Raw genomic sequence first — 19,739 nt, 5'->3', positions numbered from 1 at the left:
ACGTGCCCGTCGACCTGGGACCGGACCGCCGCGTCGCACGGATGCACGCCAAGACCGTAGGATCCTACGCAGTGCCGTAGGGGACCGCACCGCCACTTCCCAGCAAATTAGGGACACTGTTGCTCCTGGGGTATCGGCGAGGACCATTCGCAACCGTCTCCATGAAGCTGGGCTACGGTCCCGCACACCGTTAGGCCGTCTTCCGCTCACGCCCCAACATCGTGCAGCCCGCCTCCAGTGGTGTCGCGACAGGCGTGAATGGAGGGACGAATGGAGACGTGTCGTCTTCAGCGATGAGAGTCGCTTCTGCCTTGGTGCCAATGATGGTCGTATGCGTGTTTGGCGCCGTGCAGGTGAGCGCCACAATCAGGACTGCATACGACCGAGGCACACAGGGCCAACACCCGGCATCATGGTGTGGGGAGCGATCTCCTACACTGGCCGTACACCACTGGTGATCGTCGAGGGGACACTGAATAGTGCACGGTACATCCAAACCGTCATCGAACCCATCGTTCTACCATTCCTAGACCGGCAAGGGAACTTGCTGTTCCAACAGGACAATGCACGTCCGCATGTATCCCGTTCCAACCAACGTGCTCTAGAAGGTGTAAGTCAACTACCCTGGCCAGCAAGATCTCCGGATCTGTCCCCCATTGAGCATGTTTGGGACTGGATGAAGCGTCGTCTCACGCGGTCTGCACTTCCGGCACGAACGCTGGTCCAACTGAGGCGCCCGGTGGAAATGGCATGGCAAGCCGTTCCACAGGACTACATCCAGCATCTCTACGATCGTCTCCATGGGAGAATAGCAGCCTGCATTGCTGCGAAAGGTGGATATACACTGTACTAGTGCCGAAATTGTGCATGCTCTGTTGCCTGTGTCTATGTGCCTGTGGTTCTGTCAGTGTGATCATGTGATGTATCTGACCCCAGGAATGTGTCAATAAAGTTTCCCCTTCCTGGGACAATGAATTCACGGTGTTCTTATTTCAATTTCCAGGAGTGTAGTTAGCCGGGAGGTGAGAATACTTGGATTTCATGGTGGAGCGGCTGTTCATAAACCACACATCACGCCGGTAAATGCCAAACGACGCCTCGCTTGGTGTAAGGAGCGTAAACATTGGACGACTGAATAGTCGAACAACGTTGTGCGGAGTGACAAATCACGATAAATAATGTGGCGATCCGATGGCAGGGTGTGGATATGGCAAATGCCCGGTGGACGTCATCTGCCAGCGTGTGTAGTGCCAACAGTAAAATTCGGAGGCGGTGATGTTATGCTGTGGTCGTGATTTTCATGGAGGGGGCTTGCAGCCCTTGTTGTTTTGCGTGGCACTATCACAGCACAGGCCTTCATTGATGTTTTAAGCACCTTCTTGGTTCCCACAGTTGAAGAGCATTTCGGGGATGGCGTTTGCATCTTTCAAAACGATCGAGCAGCTGCTCATAGCGCACGGCTTGTGGCGGAGTGGTTACACAACAACATCCCTGTAATGGACTGGCCTGCACAGAGTCCTGACCTGAATCATGTAGAACACCTTTGGGATGATTAGGAACGCCGACTTCGTGCATCTCCTCAGTGTAGCACTCCGTGAAGAATGGGCTGCCATCCCCCAAGAAACCTTCAGCACCTGATTGAACGTATTACTGCGAGAGTGGAGTCTGTCATCAAGGCTAAGGGTGGGCCAACACCATGCTGAATTCCAGCGTTATCGATGGAGGCCGCCACGAACTTGTAAGTCATTTTCAGCCAGGTGTCCGGATACTTTTGATCGCATAGAGTATGTTTCTACAGCATACTAATTTACTTACGAGGATTGGACCACGGCGACCCAGATGATTCAGTTACGGCAGCAGCGGTGGCCTACCACGCATATCTGCCGTTGTCAGTATTGTTTTTGGTTATCAGTCTCAGTCCAGTGATTTCGTTACCTGACGGTATTGCGGAGGATAATGTCTTGGATTGACAGAAGTACGTTTCTCATGCTTTACTATAGTACTTTGGAGCAATACTTACGTCTTCTTTGTTGGAGTCCGTGTTAAGAATTTCCATGTAGATAACTAAAACTGAATGCAGATAGAACGTAGCTAAAAAACATCCCTCAGTCTTGAGTCTCAAGACATTTTAAGGCTATTTCCAAATATTATTATTACCTCAAGTGGACAAACTGCTGCTTTTCTGCAAGTTATCCGTTAGCTGACACCACAAGTATGTAATTGGCACAGAGTACAGCCGGCCGGGGTGGCCGAGCGGTTCTAGGCGCTACAGTCTGGAACCGCGCGACCGCTACGGTCGCAGGTTCGAATCCTGCCTCGGTCATGGATAAGTGTGCTGTCCTTAGGTTAGTCAGGTTTAATTAGTTCTATGTTCTAGGGGATTGATGACCTCAGAAGTTAAGTCTATCTTTGTAAATGTGTATTTCACTTTTTTTACTAGATGCAGTTTAACATGCCTACAAAAACATGTGAAAGCAAAATAAGTAGAACGCCTGGTAAGATGTTAGAGAGGGCCTGTTAGCCCTAATCTTGCCAGGTTAAATAAATAAACAAAATATAGCACGACAGTATTCCTGGTGAAGCAGTCTGGTTACAAATATCAGTCCATATCTTCTTCCTCCAGTAAATCTTTACAACACTGACTGTTGCGTCTTCTATTTATAGAAGAGGTAATTACAGTACCACAAAAAGAAGCTAGTACTGATGTGGAATCAACCATTAGGATTAATGCTGCGGTGCCTTCTAGGTAAGGGCGAGAACATCTGGGATCGGATGCTGCACGAACATCCAGAGTACAGCTCCAACGGCGACAATGGGGACGTGGCTTGCGATTCGTACCACAAGTACCAGGAGGACGTGCAGATGCTGAAGGCGCTCGGGGTGAGTCCTCTTCTCCGCTCGGGTGAGCGTAAAGTGTTTTCTTGATTACAAAAGTTTATTTCTGCTAGGTACAGCTATGCCGTTCGTTGCAAATGGTAGCTTAACTCATAAAGGTTTTTATGGATGCACTTCCTCATGTGCACCGTTTGTTGCCAGTAGAACGTCTAGACAATATTCACTTTCTCTCCACGTCTTTGCCTCTACAGCATCTCGTATTCTTGGCGTAAGAGTTTCCACACCAGGTACTGGTGAACTGAACACTTTATCGTAACGTAGCCGACAAAAAGAGTCAAGAGAGGTTATGTCTGGTGAACTGGTGGCCACGATGCTAGACTGTCTCTACAGATCCTTCTGTCCGGAAAGATTCTATCCAAGAACTGGTTAACATCTAACCGCCAGGCAAGCTGTGCATGATCATTTTGAAAAACTACCCTCTGTTGAAAGTTCTGTAACTGAGCGCAAAGTGAAAGTGCGACATGTTCAGTTGAACTGTTGCCGTAACGCTGTGCTAAATGAAAAAGAGCGGTTCAATAATTTTGTTGTGCATTAAGCCACTCAGCTCATTCACTTCGGCCTGTCCCTTATCTGTTGTAACATAATATGAGATGCAGGTTCTACACCATACATATCTGGACATTGTGCTTTCTTACATTCCCAGGGATGTGGAAAGCCTTTTCATCGGAAAAACAAACTTAAGATAATCATTATCTTCATTGATTCTTAACCAGCATGTTCCTAGAAAATGCTGCACATGTGAGCCTAGCATCTAAGCTCGAAGGAGTTGCACTTTGTATGAGTGGAAATGTAGCCATTTGGGTAAAACCTGCACCACAGTGCTCTGAGGTATGCCTGTTTCTCAGATTATACGACGCGTCGATTTCCGTGGAGTGTTTTAAAACGCTGTAGGCGCGGTTATCAGCAGCGTCGACACTCACCTCGTCACCACATTGCCAGTCGCTTTAAACTTTTCATACAAACCGTCGATGCTCTTAACATCTGGGAGATCTCGAGCATACGCACTTCGGAACTGTCGCTGAAGTGACCATGTTTTCTGAAACGTGAAAACACATTGTGCTATCTGCTGCATTGATGCCATTGTGGTTACCGGAACTTCTAAATTACGCCTCTGCGACAGGAGAGACGGAAGAGAGAGAGAGAGAGAGCAGATGCGGCCAGAGCATATCTAGAAGTGTACCCAAAGGGAGTTCATGAGGTAAGCTACCATTTACAAAAGACAAACAATGGAAAGACATGTGGAAGTGCATCCAAAAAAACTTTATACGTTAAATTACCATTTCACACAAATCGCATAGCTGTATGTAGCACAGTTATTTAGGAATAAGTTTTACAGCCAGGAAAAATGATACATACGAGGGTGAGTCACATGAAAACCTTAAATAGTTTTTTAAATATTATTTATTGTGCAGGAGTGGTACAAAGCTGTATCACTTTTCTACATAATCTCCCCCACGCTCAAGTCCTCCAGCGCTTCCAAAGTGCATAAATTCCTGTAGAAAAAGATTCTTTTGGTAGTCCGTGCAACCGCTCATGCACCGCGTGGCGTACGTCTTCATCAAAACGGAACTTCTTTCCTCACATTGCGACTTTGAGTGGTCTCAACATATGGAAATCACTTGGGGCAAGGTTTGGTGAGTATGATGTATGAGGAAGACACAAAAAATGCAGGTCTGTAATTGTTGTAACTATTGTACGGGAAGTGTGGGTTCTTGCATTGTCATGTTGCTAAAGGACACCTGCTGACAGCAATCCACGTCGCTTTGATTTGATTGCAGGCCGCCGATGATTTTTTAGGAAATCTGTATATGATGCACTGGTAACAGTGGTCCCTCTAGGCATGTAATGCTCCAAAATGACGCCTTTTTCGTCCCAAAAGAGAGTCTGCATAACCTTTCCTGCTGATGGTTCTGTTCGAAACTTCTTTGGTTTTGGTGATGAGGAATGGCGCCATTCCTTGCTCGCTCTCTTCGTTTCCGGTTGGTGGAAGTGACCCAGGTTTCGTCCCCAGTAACGATTCTTGCAAGGAAGCCATCACCTTGTCGTTCAAAGCCCCGAAGAAGTTCTTCACAAGCATCAACACGTCATTCTCTCATTTCAGGAGTCAGCTGCCATGGCACCCATCTTGCAGACACTTTGTGAAACTGGAGCTCATCACGCACAATGTGGTGTGCCGACCCATGACTAATCTGTAAACATGCTGCAGTGTCATTCAGTGTCACTCTGCGGCTTTCCTTCAGTAGGCCTATGGCTTCAACTGCTGCAATGTTCTGTGGAGCCACAACTCGTTGTGCCTGACCTGGACGAGGAGCACCTTCCACTGACGTCACACCATTTGCGAACTTCCTGTTCCATTCATAGACTTGCTGCTGTGACAAACATGCATCACCTTCATTCGTCGATGAATTTCAATAGGCTTCACACGTTCACTACGCAAAAACTGAATAACAGAACACTGTTCTTCCCTGGTGCAAGTCGCAAGTGAGGTGGACATTTTTATACTGATACTGCGACCGTATGTGTGCATCTGCACTATGCTGCCACCTACAGGCCATTTTGCACGCTGTCTGTAGCACGCTCACCAACTTACAGGATAACGGCACTAAATTTCGATTTGTTATTACAAATTTAAGGTTTTCATTTGACTCACCCTCGTACATGTTGTCATCAGCGCCCGTACAAAGTTCGAGGTTTTTTCATAGTCCAATTTTTCACAGTCCAATCTAGCCACTGTCATGAATGATGACGAGGATGATGAAATGATGGAGGTAACACAAACACCCAGTCCCTGGGCAGAGAAAATCCCCAACCCGGCCGGGAATCGAACCCGGGACAAGCTTAATCAAGAGGTAGCAACGCTAGCCACTAGACCACGAGCTGCGGACGAAGAGCACAGCTGTCTCTTACTCCTGTAAAATAGCGTGTCACCTCGTGCCACTTTCAATGGGGCTTTATAGAGGGTATCGATGCTGTCAAGCTCGTCGAACCCTGCAATATCAATTTGTGGGCCATTCTGATGTGACAGTGGTCCGATGTTGGACAGTACTCGTTGTGAAGTTTCTGTCGTACCACATCCGATGACAGCAAGGATGGACCGCTGTATTCTACCTCGAACACTTTGTAAAGCCTCTCATATATCCATCTGCCATCCGACAGCAAATATTTTGCTCAATGTAATATCGTCATCCTGGCTAGCAGCAGCCGAACTAGCAAATAATCGTCCCATGTGTAGGCTGCCATTAACCACTGAAATGGCTGCATTTGGAGTGACACGATGAGAGACATGGCACTGTGGCGTGGTCCTGTACTGCCACAGATGACCATCGTCGGCAAGTATAGCGGCGACCTGGGGAGTGGTCCCGCTCTTCCACTGTTTTACAGAGGCGCAGCGGTACGTCATACTGTGGGGAACTGTGAGGTACGACTTCACGACACAGCTGGTACTGACAGCGGCAACTCTGATCGCACAGTGGTACGTCAAAGACGTCCTTCGTCCTCGTGTTTGTCTCTCATGCGACAGTATCGTGGTGCCGTTTTACAACAGGCCAAACCTCGTCTACACGTGGCACGTATTCTATGAACTATCTGCGTGATGTTAAGGTAGACACGTAGTGAGCAATATCCCCAGATCAGTTGCCGCTGGAACATTTATGGACCAGCTCGAATGGTAACTCTTGTCACGATTCAGTATCAGCGATTTCGAGGACCAGTTACAAAATATGTGGGCCAGCTTTCCTCAGAAGAGGATACAACTTTTTATTTTTTTTATTTTTTTGAGTTATCAGTCTTATGACTGATTTGATGCGGCCCGCTGATAATCCCTCTCTTGTGCCAACCTTTTCGTCTCGGAGTAGCACTTGTAACGTACGTCCTCAGATATTATTCCTCTAAAGTTTTTGCCCTCTACAGCTCCCTCTAGTATCACGGAAGTCATTCCCTGATGTCTGAACAGATGCCCTATCACCCTGTCCCTTCTCCTTGTTAGTGTACTCCACATATTCCTTTTTCTCTCCGATTCTGCGCAGAACCTCCTCATTCCACATCTTATCAGTTCACTTAATTTTAACATTCGTCTGTAGCACAACATCCCAAATGCTTCTATTCCCTTCTGTTCCGGTTTTCCTACAGTCCATGTTTCACATCCACACGCTGATGTGCTCGAAACGTACATTCCCAGAACTTTCTTCCTGAAATTAAGGCCTGTGGTTGATACTAGTTGACTTCTCTTGACCAGGAATGCCCTTTTTACCATTGATAGTCTGCTTTTGACGTCCTCCGTCCGTCGTAGGTAGTAGAATTCTTAACTTCATCTACTTCGTGACCATCAGTCCTGATGTTAAGTTTCTCACTGTTTCCATTTCTGCTACTTTTCATAATTTTCACCTTCCTCCGATTTACTCTCAATCCGGATTCTGTACTCATTAGACTGTTCGTTCCATCCAGCAGATTATGTAATTCTTCTTCGCTTTCACTTAGGTTAGCAATGTTATCAGCGAATCGTATTATTGATATCCTTTAACCTTCAACTTTATTTCTACTCCCGAACCTTTCTTTTATTTCCAGCATTGCTTCTTCGATGTACAGATTCAACATTAGGGGCGAAAGACTACATCCCTGTCTTAAACACTTTTTAATCCGAGCACTTCGTTCTTGGTCGTCTACTCTTTATTATTCCCTCTTGGCTCATGTACATATTGTATATTACCCGACTCTCTCTATAGCTTATCCCTATTTTTCTCGGAATTTCGAACACCTTGAACCATTTTACTTTGTCGAACGCCTTTTCGGGGGCGACAAATCCTATGAATGTGTTTTGATTTCTCGCATGTGCCTTTACCTGTCCTAAACCCAAACTGATCGTCATCTAACACATCCTCAAACTTTCTTTTTCATTCGTCTGTATGTTATTCTTGTCAGCAACTTGGATGCATGAGCTGTTAATCTGACTGTGCGATAATCCTCACACTTGTCAGCTCTTGCAGTCTTCGGAATTGTGTGGGTGATATTTTTCCGAAGGTCAGATGGTATGTCGCCAAGCTCATACGTTGTACACACGACCTTGAATAGTCGTTTTGTTGCCACTTCCCCCAGTGATTTTATAAATTCTGATGAAATATTTCTATCTCTTCTCCCTTATATGATTTTAATTCTTCGAAGGTTCTTCTAAATTCTGATTCTAATACTGGATCCCCTAACTCTTCTAAATCGACTCCTGTTTTATCTTCTATCAGATCAGACAAAATCTTCCCCCTCATAGAGGGCTTCAATGTAATCTTTTCATCTGTCTGCTTTCTCCTCTGCATTTAACAGTGAAATTCCCGTTTCATTTTTAATGTTACCAACCTTGCTTTTCATTCCACCGAAGGTTCTTTTGACTTTCCTATTTGCTGAGCCAGTCCTTGCAACAATCATATCTTTTTCGATTTCTTCACATTTTTCATGCAGCCATTTCGGCTTAGATTCCCTGCGCTTCTTATTTATTTCATTCCTCAGCAACTTGCATTTCTGTATTCCTGAATTTCTCTGAACTTTTTGTACTTTCTTCTTCCATCGATCTACTGAAGTATTTCTCCTGTTACCTATTGTTTCTTTGCAGTTACCTTCTTTGTGCCTATGTTTTTCTTCTCGACTTCGGTGACTGCCCTTCTTACAGATGTCCATTCCTCTTTAACTGTACTGCCTACTGTGCTATTCATTGTAGCTGCATGTATAGCCTAAGAGAACTTCAAGCATATTTCGTAATTCCTTCGTACTCATGACACCCTTACCAAGTGAATCAGTGCATTTATCCGTGCCAGAGGCATACCTATGTCATGATCACACTACTATGTTCTTTGTGAATTTGACGCGAGTTTTTAATCGCTTTAATAACGTCACGTACCCTCTCAACCCAAGAGGTTTCGTTTCATTCGTTCATCCCCTTCTGCGTGCTTCATTCTGTTTTTTTCAGGGAGTGTATTTTAACGCTGTGATGCCCTCTTTATTTCAAGAAACAATACACCCATGTTGACAATTTTCCAGTTCTAGGCAAACGCTGGCGTCTCATGGAGGGGACACAGCGGCAAATGTAACTAATGCACAGATAAACTCCACAGGTTTCTTCTTGTTTATTTAAGTATTTTCTCTCGTCAGACACTATCGTTAGATGTTCATTATCCTAATGACACCACGATTTAAAACTCCGTTAGGAGCCATCATTGAAACAAAATGGTCTGAGTTGGATGTGACATTTTTATCTCGCACCTGATCATCGAAACTAGTCAAATAAAGCAAATAATTCGCGACCTATGCCAGTTTCCCTGCATATTAATTTTCAGGTACTGTTCCACAGTTATTTATCGGTCTACGAACAAAATTTTCCAAACTTCCTCAGCATTTACGGTACCATAAGGTACTTTCGATACGTGTGCGTGGGTACTGAGTACCTGAACCTACCCGCGATAGGTGGACGTGTACCGGTTCTCCATCTCGTGGGCGCGCATCCTGCCCACCGGGGACCTCGACATCATCAACCAGCCGGGCATCGACTACTACAACAACCTCATCAACGAGCTGCTCGCGAACGGAATCCAGCCTATGGTAAGAAATAAAGTTTCTTGTAGCAAACTTTACTCACAATTGTTCCATGTGACTGAATAGACGCATCAGAATAATTGTCAATTGTTTTTCAAGTAATTATAAAGTCATCCTCAGCGAATGTACGCTCCCGTAAGTTTTGAAAAAAAATCCCGATGTGTTTTCAGATATCTACAGCAAATACAACAAGCAATATTAATGTAACACATGTAAATGATTCATTGTATGAGGAAACTATTGAAACTTTTTTGGGCGTCTTAAGGTACATTTTCTGGCACAACCCTTGACTTAAAAGGAAAATATTTGCTGTAGAAAACTGTTTGACCCCCAGTCATGATGTAGATGCCTATCCTGAAAGCTAAGCGTTATAAACGCACCATCACAGAAACATTTGCTATTGAAATTCATTATAAGTACTCCACTACAATCTAACAGTACTAGTACCCACAGCTACAATATTAGAGCAGCGTATGACCCATACTCACTATTCCCTAGACTTGTCAATGAGTCAGAAATACGTTCAGCATAGTATACAGCCACAAAAATCTTTGATCAGATACCTAACAACTTATTCTGTCTAACAAGAAGGAAAGAAAAAATTAAATACAGCTTAAAACCCGTTTCTTACCGAGAAAGTCTTCTATTTTATAGGCAAGATTCCAAAACCAACAGCATTAGTGGTATAGCAGACAATTGTTTTTACTTTTATCGTTAAATTTAAGTACGGTTCAGTACTGACATAAGTAATATGAAAGATTAATATGTTCCTTTTCATGGAGTTTATGCTGTGGTGCTGTTTGGTGATGTCAGAGTGCATATACCAATACAGACAAACCAATGAGACTATTTAGCCTTCAATTGACTCGCTCTCGACAGTTTCTGCGGAAATCGTACCATTGATCTATGAATAAAGGACTATAACAAGCTGATGCTATGCTATAATGTGACATACTTCATTTTGAATTTTCTGTTGCATCTAAAATGGTTCGTGAAGTAAGAATAACGTGAGGAATATTTCGTCAAGAGCACAGTGGACCAAAGTGTCCGCCTAGATGAACATCTATATATGACGGACAAAACTTCCCAATATGTATCTACTTCACAAAGAAGTGCCTACAAATATAAATCGGAAACTGGCGGGCAGTTTTCAGTCTGAGGGTCAAAAGCCATTTATCGTCATGTCTCCTATTGTAGGTAAAATACTGATAGTAAAATTCTCATTGGATCAGACACCACCAGAATACTGTGTATTAGCCAAGTAGCTACGTAGCCACACATCAAATCGATTGTGCTATTTCAGGACAAACTATCTGAACCTGAGAGTGATAAATGTTCCTCTTTCATCTCAAATTCACAGGGTCACAAAAAAGCTGAGCACCTACAACACATCGTAGAACGCCAATCACAGCAACCTGTATTTTTCATTACAAACTTTTGCTTCGTACAAGTACACAGCATCGGTGGGACTGTAAATGATTAAGAGGTGCAATTCTCTCTAAGAGGCAGAACTGCCAGTACAGTGTACTAGTTTGTTTAGTTTTGATACCAGTCCTGGTAAGGCACGTAAGGGGCGCTCACGGCATCAGACGTTGAATGAACGCTTTGAAGGACACAGAAGTGGCGCCTACTCGTGTGTGACAGCGTTGTCAGAACCTTACAGTGTTTCAATGGGACCTCCTTGTGGGCTTCCATTTGGCCGACAGGTCCAGTGATGGAATATCCTGTTCTGTGAGGCATTTGGGAGTGGAATGGCCTGATGCAGGATTGCTTGTCAAAACATGAGGACAGGCATATTTTTCATCCAGCTTCCAGTTGACCACGTCTGGCCACTACAACGGAGGATCGCCGTATTGTGCATCGAGCATATTGTAACCTCTTCACACCTGCGCCAGCCACCTGAGAACAAGTAATGGTCTCCCTGCAGCATCCCGCACTATTCGTCAGGGTCTAGCAGCAGCCACACGAAGGGGTTCCTGACCTACGCGCAGGGCGCCGTTAACATCATAACACGAACGGCTGCATCTGGAGTGGTTCTGTGTAATGCTGACGAATGTCATCGCATTGTGTTCAGCAATGTACTGTGGTTCTGCACAATCCCAAATGACCTTGGGAGAGGTCCTATACTTCCAATGTTGTGGAGAGACACAGCGGCTTTACTCCTGTTGTCACGGTGTGGTGAGCTATCGGGTACGACTTCAAGTTAAGGCTCTAACAGCGCAACAGTACATCGTCGACACGCTGTGATGCCACGTGTTGGGCTGCACACGGAAAGAAAGCGGGATACCTGTGCAGGGAGGCCCGGCGTGAGGCGGCTTTATCCAGCATGGGAAATATCCCCTTGTTATGAAATGAACTGGCACGCAACGGCAGCCGGGTGGCGGAACCGAGCCGGAATCTGCGAGACATTCTTTGCCCGCTTTTGGGGCGCCGGTTGGCGATATGCTGTGCTGACAGAACTGAGGCGCACGCACTGCCATCTTTCTCAAACGATTTTACAGAAACTAAGTGGTTAAAAAAGATTTTTTGTGATACATACAGCTTTATACATCGGGTTTACGGTGAAGTGCCCATCGTCTCGCTATTTGTCGTACTTATTGTCATACTGTCATGCAGGTAAGACGCTGCACGAAGTTGGGAAAAGTTTGCAATGAAAAATACAGGTTGCTATGATTTTGCGATTTTACCTTTGGTGCATATTACAACACATGCTGCTGCGAATAAAATTTAGCTAAAATTCTAAATTTTTCTTCGGACTTGGAAGGAGGTCTCTGTCTCCAATCTCGAGAAAATGGAGTTTATGTAGCATTTTCACTTCCGACTGCATGAAATATTCATAAAATACTTCATATCTCTTAAACTGGTCGATATATCGAAACGATATTTGGGCAAATGATAGCACATAATGAGGAGAGTATTGTGCCATATAGTTAACAGACATAACATTCTTACCCACGTCGATATAGCCGAAGTTACAGTTATTTAAGTTTCTTTCAATCAAGTGCTGTAATTTTTAGAAAGTCGTTGATAGCTAATGAAGAGAAAATAAAAGTGAAATTCCTTAAATTATGTTACAGCTAATCAATACAATCAGATTTCCCATAAGCTATTGGCCTCTCTGGTCGTCTATTGCTTATTTAATAAGACACTGTGTTTCAAGATTCTGTCGCAGTAGCTATTGCAAGGTGTGTTTTGTAATTTATATTGTGCTTTCGCAAAATAAGCAAAATCAAACCTACCAACATAAGAAATGTAGCCATTCCTCATAACTGATAGCGTTTCCTCAAATGATAATTTGTTAACAATTCAGATAAAAATAAATCGCCAACTTTGCTGCAATTCTGGTGGAATCGTGTAACCCTTATATTTTTAATAGTGAACGACTGGAGTGGAAAGTTATCAGAGGATTTTCTCCTTGTTTTTCATCTGAGAAATGTGAAAATACTCCGCAGCAAATAGTTATTTCTCTTCCTATTCTTTGGTTCAAATGGTTCTGAGCACTATGGGACTTAACTTCTAAGGTCATCAGTCCCCTAGAACTTCGGACTACTTAAAGCTAACTAACCTAAGGACATCACATACATCCATGCCCGAGGCAGGATTCGAACCTGCGACCGTAGTCGTAGCGCGGTTCCCGACTGAAGTGCCTAGAACCGCTCGGTCACAGCGGCCGGCTTATCTTTTAATGTGTTAAAGATAAATTATACGTATTTGTTATCTATTTAAACTGTAATGAGTAGTCTCAAGTAGTTCGTAAAGTAATGACTATCATGTTTTTGTAACATTGTTATCCATAGATACAAAGATTTCCTATTTCTAATAGAACAATAAGGCTTTTTTGCTGCAGAGTAGAACTGAGCTTCGCAACATTGAACGTGTGAAGACACCGGCGCCTTTGAGAACATTGCCATCTATTCACCAAAGTGAATATCACTGATGAATCAAAAGATATTTGTAGTAAGAAGATTCACTCTCTCACTTTGTACAGGGATAGGAGTGGAAAGATGGTTCGCCGTTTGCTGTACCTTTTCGTGCGTCAAATATGACTGAGGGGCATAAAGCTTTCCTTTCGTAAATTTCAGCCCCAGCGGTTTATCATTAAAGGTATGGTGCGTTACGGGATTCCCCTGGAGAGCAACAGAATTTGTGATTTATTTTCATCTGAGCTGATAAACGTTTTCAGTCAGAAATCGCCACTGGTGACGCTTTTCGGAATTGAGAGAAGGGTAACAAGGAAGGCCAAGATAAATCGTACCTTTTGTGCAGTTTCAGAGAAATCTTGGAACCTAGTGCCTTTTTAATAAGGAGCAGGTAGTACTGAAATACGATTTTTTTTTCTGCCGCTTAAACCTGCTGAAACGGTGGTTTATTAAGTGAAGAACTGATGACGATTCAAGAAGTACTGTCAAGAAGTACTTATCAAGAAGTACTGTACTTCTTCGATATAAAAGTAAACGTGTAATTTTTTTCATTTATTTTGTTGTTAAAACACGTAGCAAATCTGGTTTCACTATCATTGGCCCTTAAATTTATATTGTTTCACAACTTAATGAACCGCTTGAGATTGCTCGTTAAGGTTAAACCTAGACATAAATATTAAAATAACTTACAGGAACGCAGCTGGGTGAAGTCGATATTTTGACACGAGCACAAGCAAATAAAGGCATATTAAGTAGGCAGAGGCAGCAGATCGGCTACTTTCTGTTTTTATTGTGTACTATTAGTGAATTGTTGTTAAATTTTTAATTTATTACTATTAGCATAATTTCCTTCCAATTTTATTATTTCATAGAATTGGCAGACAAGTCTTTAATCTTTTGAAATAAATTAAGCATTGTTCTTCATTGCCACGTCACATCGTAAAAGTATTTTCAGGCTAGGGTTGGTGCCATTCTGCAATACAACGGATGTCCCGCGACGATGGCGAGGGCCTGCCGTTTAGACCATGTGGGAGCAAGCCCTGCACGCTGCACATGCTCGCCTACCTTAAGCCACGACACGCCGCAATAGGGACACTGATGTCTCAGCAATGTCGTACCTATTCTTATGTCATGTGTTTGTTGCTCTTTTCTGTCGGCATTGTTATTAAAATACCTCTGATCCGCTTTTCCCAATTTCTATAATAAAGCAATATTTGTAAACAATGTAAATTTTACGAATGAAAATTACGCGTTTTTAATTGTTTTCAAACGAAAACTTTTAGCACAGCTGCTACGGCTGATTGATATTTCGGTTTTTTTCTCGGTTATTAGTAAAAAATAGAAAGATTTTTATAACCTAGTTCAAGGAAATACCAAGAAATACGGATTATTCAGGACTAAATACCGTTGTCCGTTTTTACCGGTCGGTTTTTCCCATTCCTAACGCATACTACTGGCTTTCTTTCTGTCCTACTTCACTCTTAATCGTTGCACTATTTTATGACAAACGTGCTAGATATCACAAAACGCACTACTGGCCATTAAAATTGCTGCACCACGAAGATGACGTGTACAGGCGCGAAATTTAATCGACAGGAAGAAGATGCTGTGATATGCAAATGATTAGCTTTTCAGAGCATTCACACAGGGTTGGCGCCGGTGGCGACACCTACAACGTGCTGACATGAGGAAAGTTTCCAACTGATTTCTCAAACACAAACAGCAGTTAACCGGTGTTGCCTGGTGAAACGTTGATGTGACGCATCGTGTAAGGAGGGGACTACCATCACGTTTCCGACTTTGATAAAGGTCGGATTGTAGCCTATCGCGATTGCGGTTTAACATATCGCGAGATCGCTGCTCGCATTGGTCGAGATCCAATGACTGTTGGCAGAATATGGAATCGTTGGGTTCAGGAGGGTAATACGGAACGCCGTGCTGGATCCCAACGGCCTCGTATCACCAGCAATCGAGATGACAGGCATCTTATCCGCATGGCTGTAACGGATCGTGCAGCCACGTCTCGATCCCTGATTCAACAGATGGGGACGTTTGCAAGACAATAACCATCTGCACGAACAGTTGGACGACGTTTGCAGCAGCATGGACTATCAGGTCGGAAACCATGGCTGCGGTTACCCTTGACGCTGCATCACAGACAGGAGCGCCTGCGATGGTGCACTCAACGACGAACCTGAGTGCACGAACGTCAAAACGTCATTTTATCAGATGAATCCAAATTCTGTTTACAGCATCATGATGGTCGTATCCGTGTTTGGCGACATCGCGGTGAACGCATATTGGAAGCGTGTATTCGTCATCGCCATACTGGCGTATCACCCGGCGTGATGGCATTGGGTGCCATCGGTTACACATCTCGGTCACCTCTTGTTCGCGTTGACGGCACTTTGAACAGTGGACGTTACATTTCATATGTGTTACGACCCGTGGCTCTACCCTTCATTCGATCCCTGCGAAGCCCTACATTACAGCAGGATAATGCACGACTGCATGTTTCAGGTCCTGTACGCACCTTTCTGGATACAGAAAATGCTCGTCTAGTACCCTGGCCAGCACATTCTCCAGATCTCTCACCAATTGAAAACGTCTGGTCAATGGTGGCCGAGCAACTGGCTCGTCACAATACGCCACTCACTACTCTTGATGAACTGTGGTATCGTGTTGAAGCTGCATGGGCAGCTGTACCTGTACACGCAATCCAAGCTCTGTTTGACTCAATGCCCAGGCGTATCACGGCCTTTATTACGACCAGAGGTGGTTGTTCTGTGTGCTGATTTGTCAGGATCTATGCACCCAAATTGCGTTAAGGTGTAATCACATGTCAGTTCTAGTGTAATATATTTGTCCAATGAATACCCTTTTATCATCTGCATTTCTTCTTGGTGTAGCAATTTTAATGGCCAGTAGTGTATTAAAATGTGTACACGCTGGCGGTAGCCTGCCGTAATAGTCTGTTACTAACTACCGACCCGACCGTGTGTCCAGGTGACTATGTACCACTGGGACTTGCCACAAGCTCTGCAGTACATCGGCGGCTGGCCCAACCCGATTCTCGCAGATTACTTCGTCGAGTACGCCCGGCTACTGTTCGACCAATTTGGAGACAGGGTGAGTGTGACGCAAAGCGCGCTGCCGTCGGTACGGTGAGGTGGGAGTGCAGTGAGCGGAGGCGGCGGCTTGTGTGTGGCGGCAGGTGCGCTGGTGGATCACGTTCAACGAGCCGGCCTCGTTCGTCGGCGGCTACTCGTCGGTGGGGCTGGCAGCGCCCTCGCAGAACGCGTCCGGCATCGGCGACTACCTGGCCGCCCACACCGTCCTCAGGGCGCACGCGCGCGCCTACAGGCTCTACGACGAGCAGTACAGGGCTGCGCAGAACGGTCAGTATACTCTCCGTCCTCCTCATCTCAGCTCTGGACAAGTCACCAGTGAGAAACCGAAAGGTGGTATACGCGTTCCTGAGGTGTACTGAAATGGGGTAGTCCCTCTTTCACTACTTCACTGAACAGACTGGATTGTAAAAGAAAAACCTAACCTCTGTCTTATAAAACGTAAAGGAGGGATTTTCATGAAGAGACAGACGTAAAACGTGCAAAGAATTATTGACCAAATTTAAACATTTTAGATGCTGTCATCATCTCCTTATTAAGAGATACACTGTGTGATCAAAAGTGTCCGGACACCCCCAAAAACATATGTATTTCATAATAGGTTCATTGTGCTGCTTGAATACTGCTTACCGGTGTGGGATTCGTACCAGATAGGGTTGATAGAAGAGATAGAGAAGATCCAATGGAGAGCAGAGCGCTTCGTTACAGGATCCTTTAGTAATCGCGAAAGCGTTACGGAGATGACAGATAAACTCCAGTGGAAGACTCTGCAGGAGAGACGCCCAGTAGCTCGGTACGGGCTTTTGTTGAAGTTTCGAGAACGTACCTTCACCGAGGAGTCAAGCAGTATATTGCTCCCTCCTTCGTATATCTCGCGAAGAGCCCCTGAGGATAAAATCAGAGAGATTACAGCCCACACAGAGGCATACCGACAATCTTTCTTTCCACGAGCGATACGAGACTGGAATAGAAGCGAGAACCGATAGAGGTACTCAAGGTACCCTCCGCCACATACCTTCAGGTGGCTTGCGGAGTATGATGGAGATGTAGATGTAGGTGAACATACGTCTTTCATATTAGGTGCATTGTGCTGCCGCCTACTGCCAGTGCCCCATATCAGTGACATCAGTAGTCATTAGACATCATGAGAAAGCGAAATGGGGACCTCCGCGGTACTCACGGACTTCGGACGTGGTCAGGTGATTGGGTGTCACTTGTGCCCAACGCCTGTACGCGAAAATTTCTTCCCTCCTAAACATCCCTAGGTCCACCGTTTCCGATGTGATAGTGAAGTGGAAACGTGAAGGACACGTACAGCACAAAAGTGTACAGCCCGACCTCGTCTGTTGACTGACAGAGATCGCGACATTTGAAGAGGGTCGTAATATGTTATAGGCAGACGTCTATCCAGACCACCACACAGGAATACCAAACTGTATCAGGATCCATCGAAAGTACTACGGCAGTTAGGCGGGAGCTGAAAAAACATGGATTTCGTGGTCGAGTAGTTGCTCATAAGCCACACATCAGGCCAGTATATGCCAAACGAGCCCCAATTGGTGTAAGTAGCGTAAACATTAGAAACTTAACAGTGGAAAAACGTTGTGTGGAGTGACGAATGACGGTACACAATGTGGCGATCCGATGGCAGGATGCGGTATGGCAAATGTCCGGTGAACATCATCTGCCAGTGTGTGTAGTGCCAAAGCAATATTCTGAGGCGTTGGTATTATGGCGTGGTCGTGTTTTTCATGGAGAGGGCTTGCACCCCTTGTTCTTTTGCGTGGCACTATCACAGCACAGACCTACATTGATGTTTTAAGCACCTCCTTAGTTCCCACAGTTGAAGAGCAATTCGCGGATGGCGATTAAATCTTTAAACACGATCGAGGACCTGTTCATAACGCACGGCCTGTGGCGGAGTGGTTACACGACAATAACGTCGCTGTAATGGACTGGCCTGCACAGAGTCCTGACCTTTATACTATAGAACACCTCTGGGATGTTTTGGAACGCCGACTTCGTACCAGGTCTCACCGACCGACATCGATACCTCTCCTCAGTACAGCACTCCGTGAAGAATGGGCTGCCATTCCCCAAGAAACCTTCCAGCACCTGATTGAACATATGGCTGCGAATGTGGAAACTGCCATCAAGGTTAAGGGTCGGCCAACACCATATTGAATTCCAGTATTACCGATGGAGGGCGCCACGAACTTGTAAGTCATTTTCAGCCAGGTGTCTGGATGCTTACTTTTGATCACATAGTGTATAATCTACGTTAAATTTTTCATACAATAATTCAGATGTTAAAGTTAGAAGTTGTGCAATTTACGTGCCTTGAGGCAGGATGTCTCGTCGCGCTCGAATCACCCCGACTATATTCATCTAGACGGCAGTTATAAGTGTCGAGGGGGGCATGAAAGCGAAGCAGTAGTTGAGAAGCAAGTGAGGTAGGGTTCTAGCCTATACACCATGTTATTCAAATTGAACACTGAGCAAGCAGTAAAATGTCGACTGGCAGGTGCAAGAAAAGCGTTTCAGAATGTAGACTGAAAGAGTTAGGAAGTCATTTCTGAAAGTATTTGTATGGAGTAAACAGTTTAGACGAGAAGAGAATAGAAACTTTTGAAATGTGGTGCTACATAAGAATATTCTAGATCTGACGCTGGGTTCAGGCCCGAAACTACTGACGTTACAATAAAATCATCTCAGAAAACTTCTGGCTGGTTACAGGATTTCCAACAGTATAATTTACGAAAACAGCTGCGGTATTCTCGAAGCAAAATGGATAAAATAATCCCTTACTAGTTAGCTAGACAACGGAAGCAGCAGTAAAAAGCGGCGTTGTAGTGTTAGACCTTCACCACTAACGTCGCACTTTACCGCGACTCTTTAAAAAATCTGTTTCCAATATATGAAACAATTTTAAAGGTCTAATTACTAAACTAATTAATTAATAGGTCCAATATTTGACGTTAAGCATGTAAATACATTATTGTTCAAGAGACAGACACTAGTCATATTTCTAGAATGAAATTTTTACTCTGTAGCGGAGTGTGCGCTGAAACGAAACTTCCTGGCACGTTAAACCTGTTTGCCGGACCGAGACTCGAACTCGAGACCTTTGTCTTTTGCTGACAAGTGCACAACCAGAGTTTTATCTGCCACGACCTTTCATATAAACGAACACTCCGCTGGAGACTGAAAATTTCATCCCCTA

General features: G+C 44.6%; 1 protein-coding gene across 2 annotated transcripts in view; it reads left to right on the top strand.

The window, feature by feature from the left end:
• Nucleotides 1-19,739, top strand: part of LOC126199264 (myrosinase 1-like) — a 152,431-nt gene that overhangs the window by 36,915 nt on the left and 95,777 nt on the right. Inside the window, exons 2-5 of one of the 2 annotated variants that reach the window (XM_049936067.1) lie at nucleotides 2,747-2,880; nucleotides 9,340-9,474; nucleotides 16,395-16,517; nucleotides 16,603-16,786. In XM_049936067.1, the coding sequence (XP_049792024.1) occupies nucleotides 2,747-2,880; nucleotides 9,340-9,474; nucleotides 16,395-16,517; nucleotides 16,603-16,786 (576 nt within the window). The remainder of the gene's footprint in view (nucleotides 1-2,746; nucleotides 2,881-9,339; nucleotides 9,475-16,394; nucleotides 16,518-16,602; nucleotides 16,787-19,739) is intronic. The other variant, XM_049936068.1, reaches the window with a different exon arrangement.

The sequence above is a fragment of the Schistocerca nitens genome, chromosome 8, assembly GCF_023898315.1.
Source record: "Schistocerca nitens isolate TAMUIC-IGC-003100 chromosome 8, iqSchNite1.1, whole genome shotgun sequence".
Classification (NCBI taxonomy): Eukaryota; Metazoa; Arthropoda; class Insecta; order Orthoptera; family Acrididae; genus Schistocerca; species Schistocerca nitens.
Note: the sequence above shows the minus strand (reverse complement) of the source record. Positions and strands in the feature narration are given on the sequence as shown.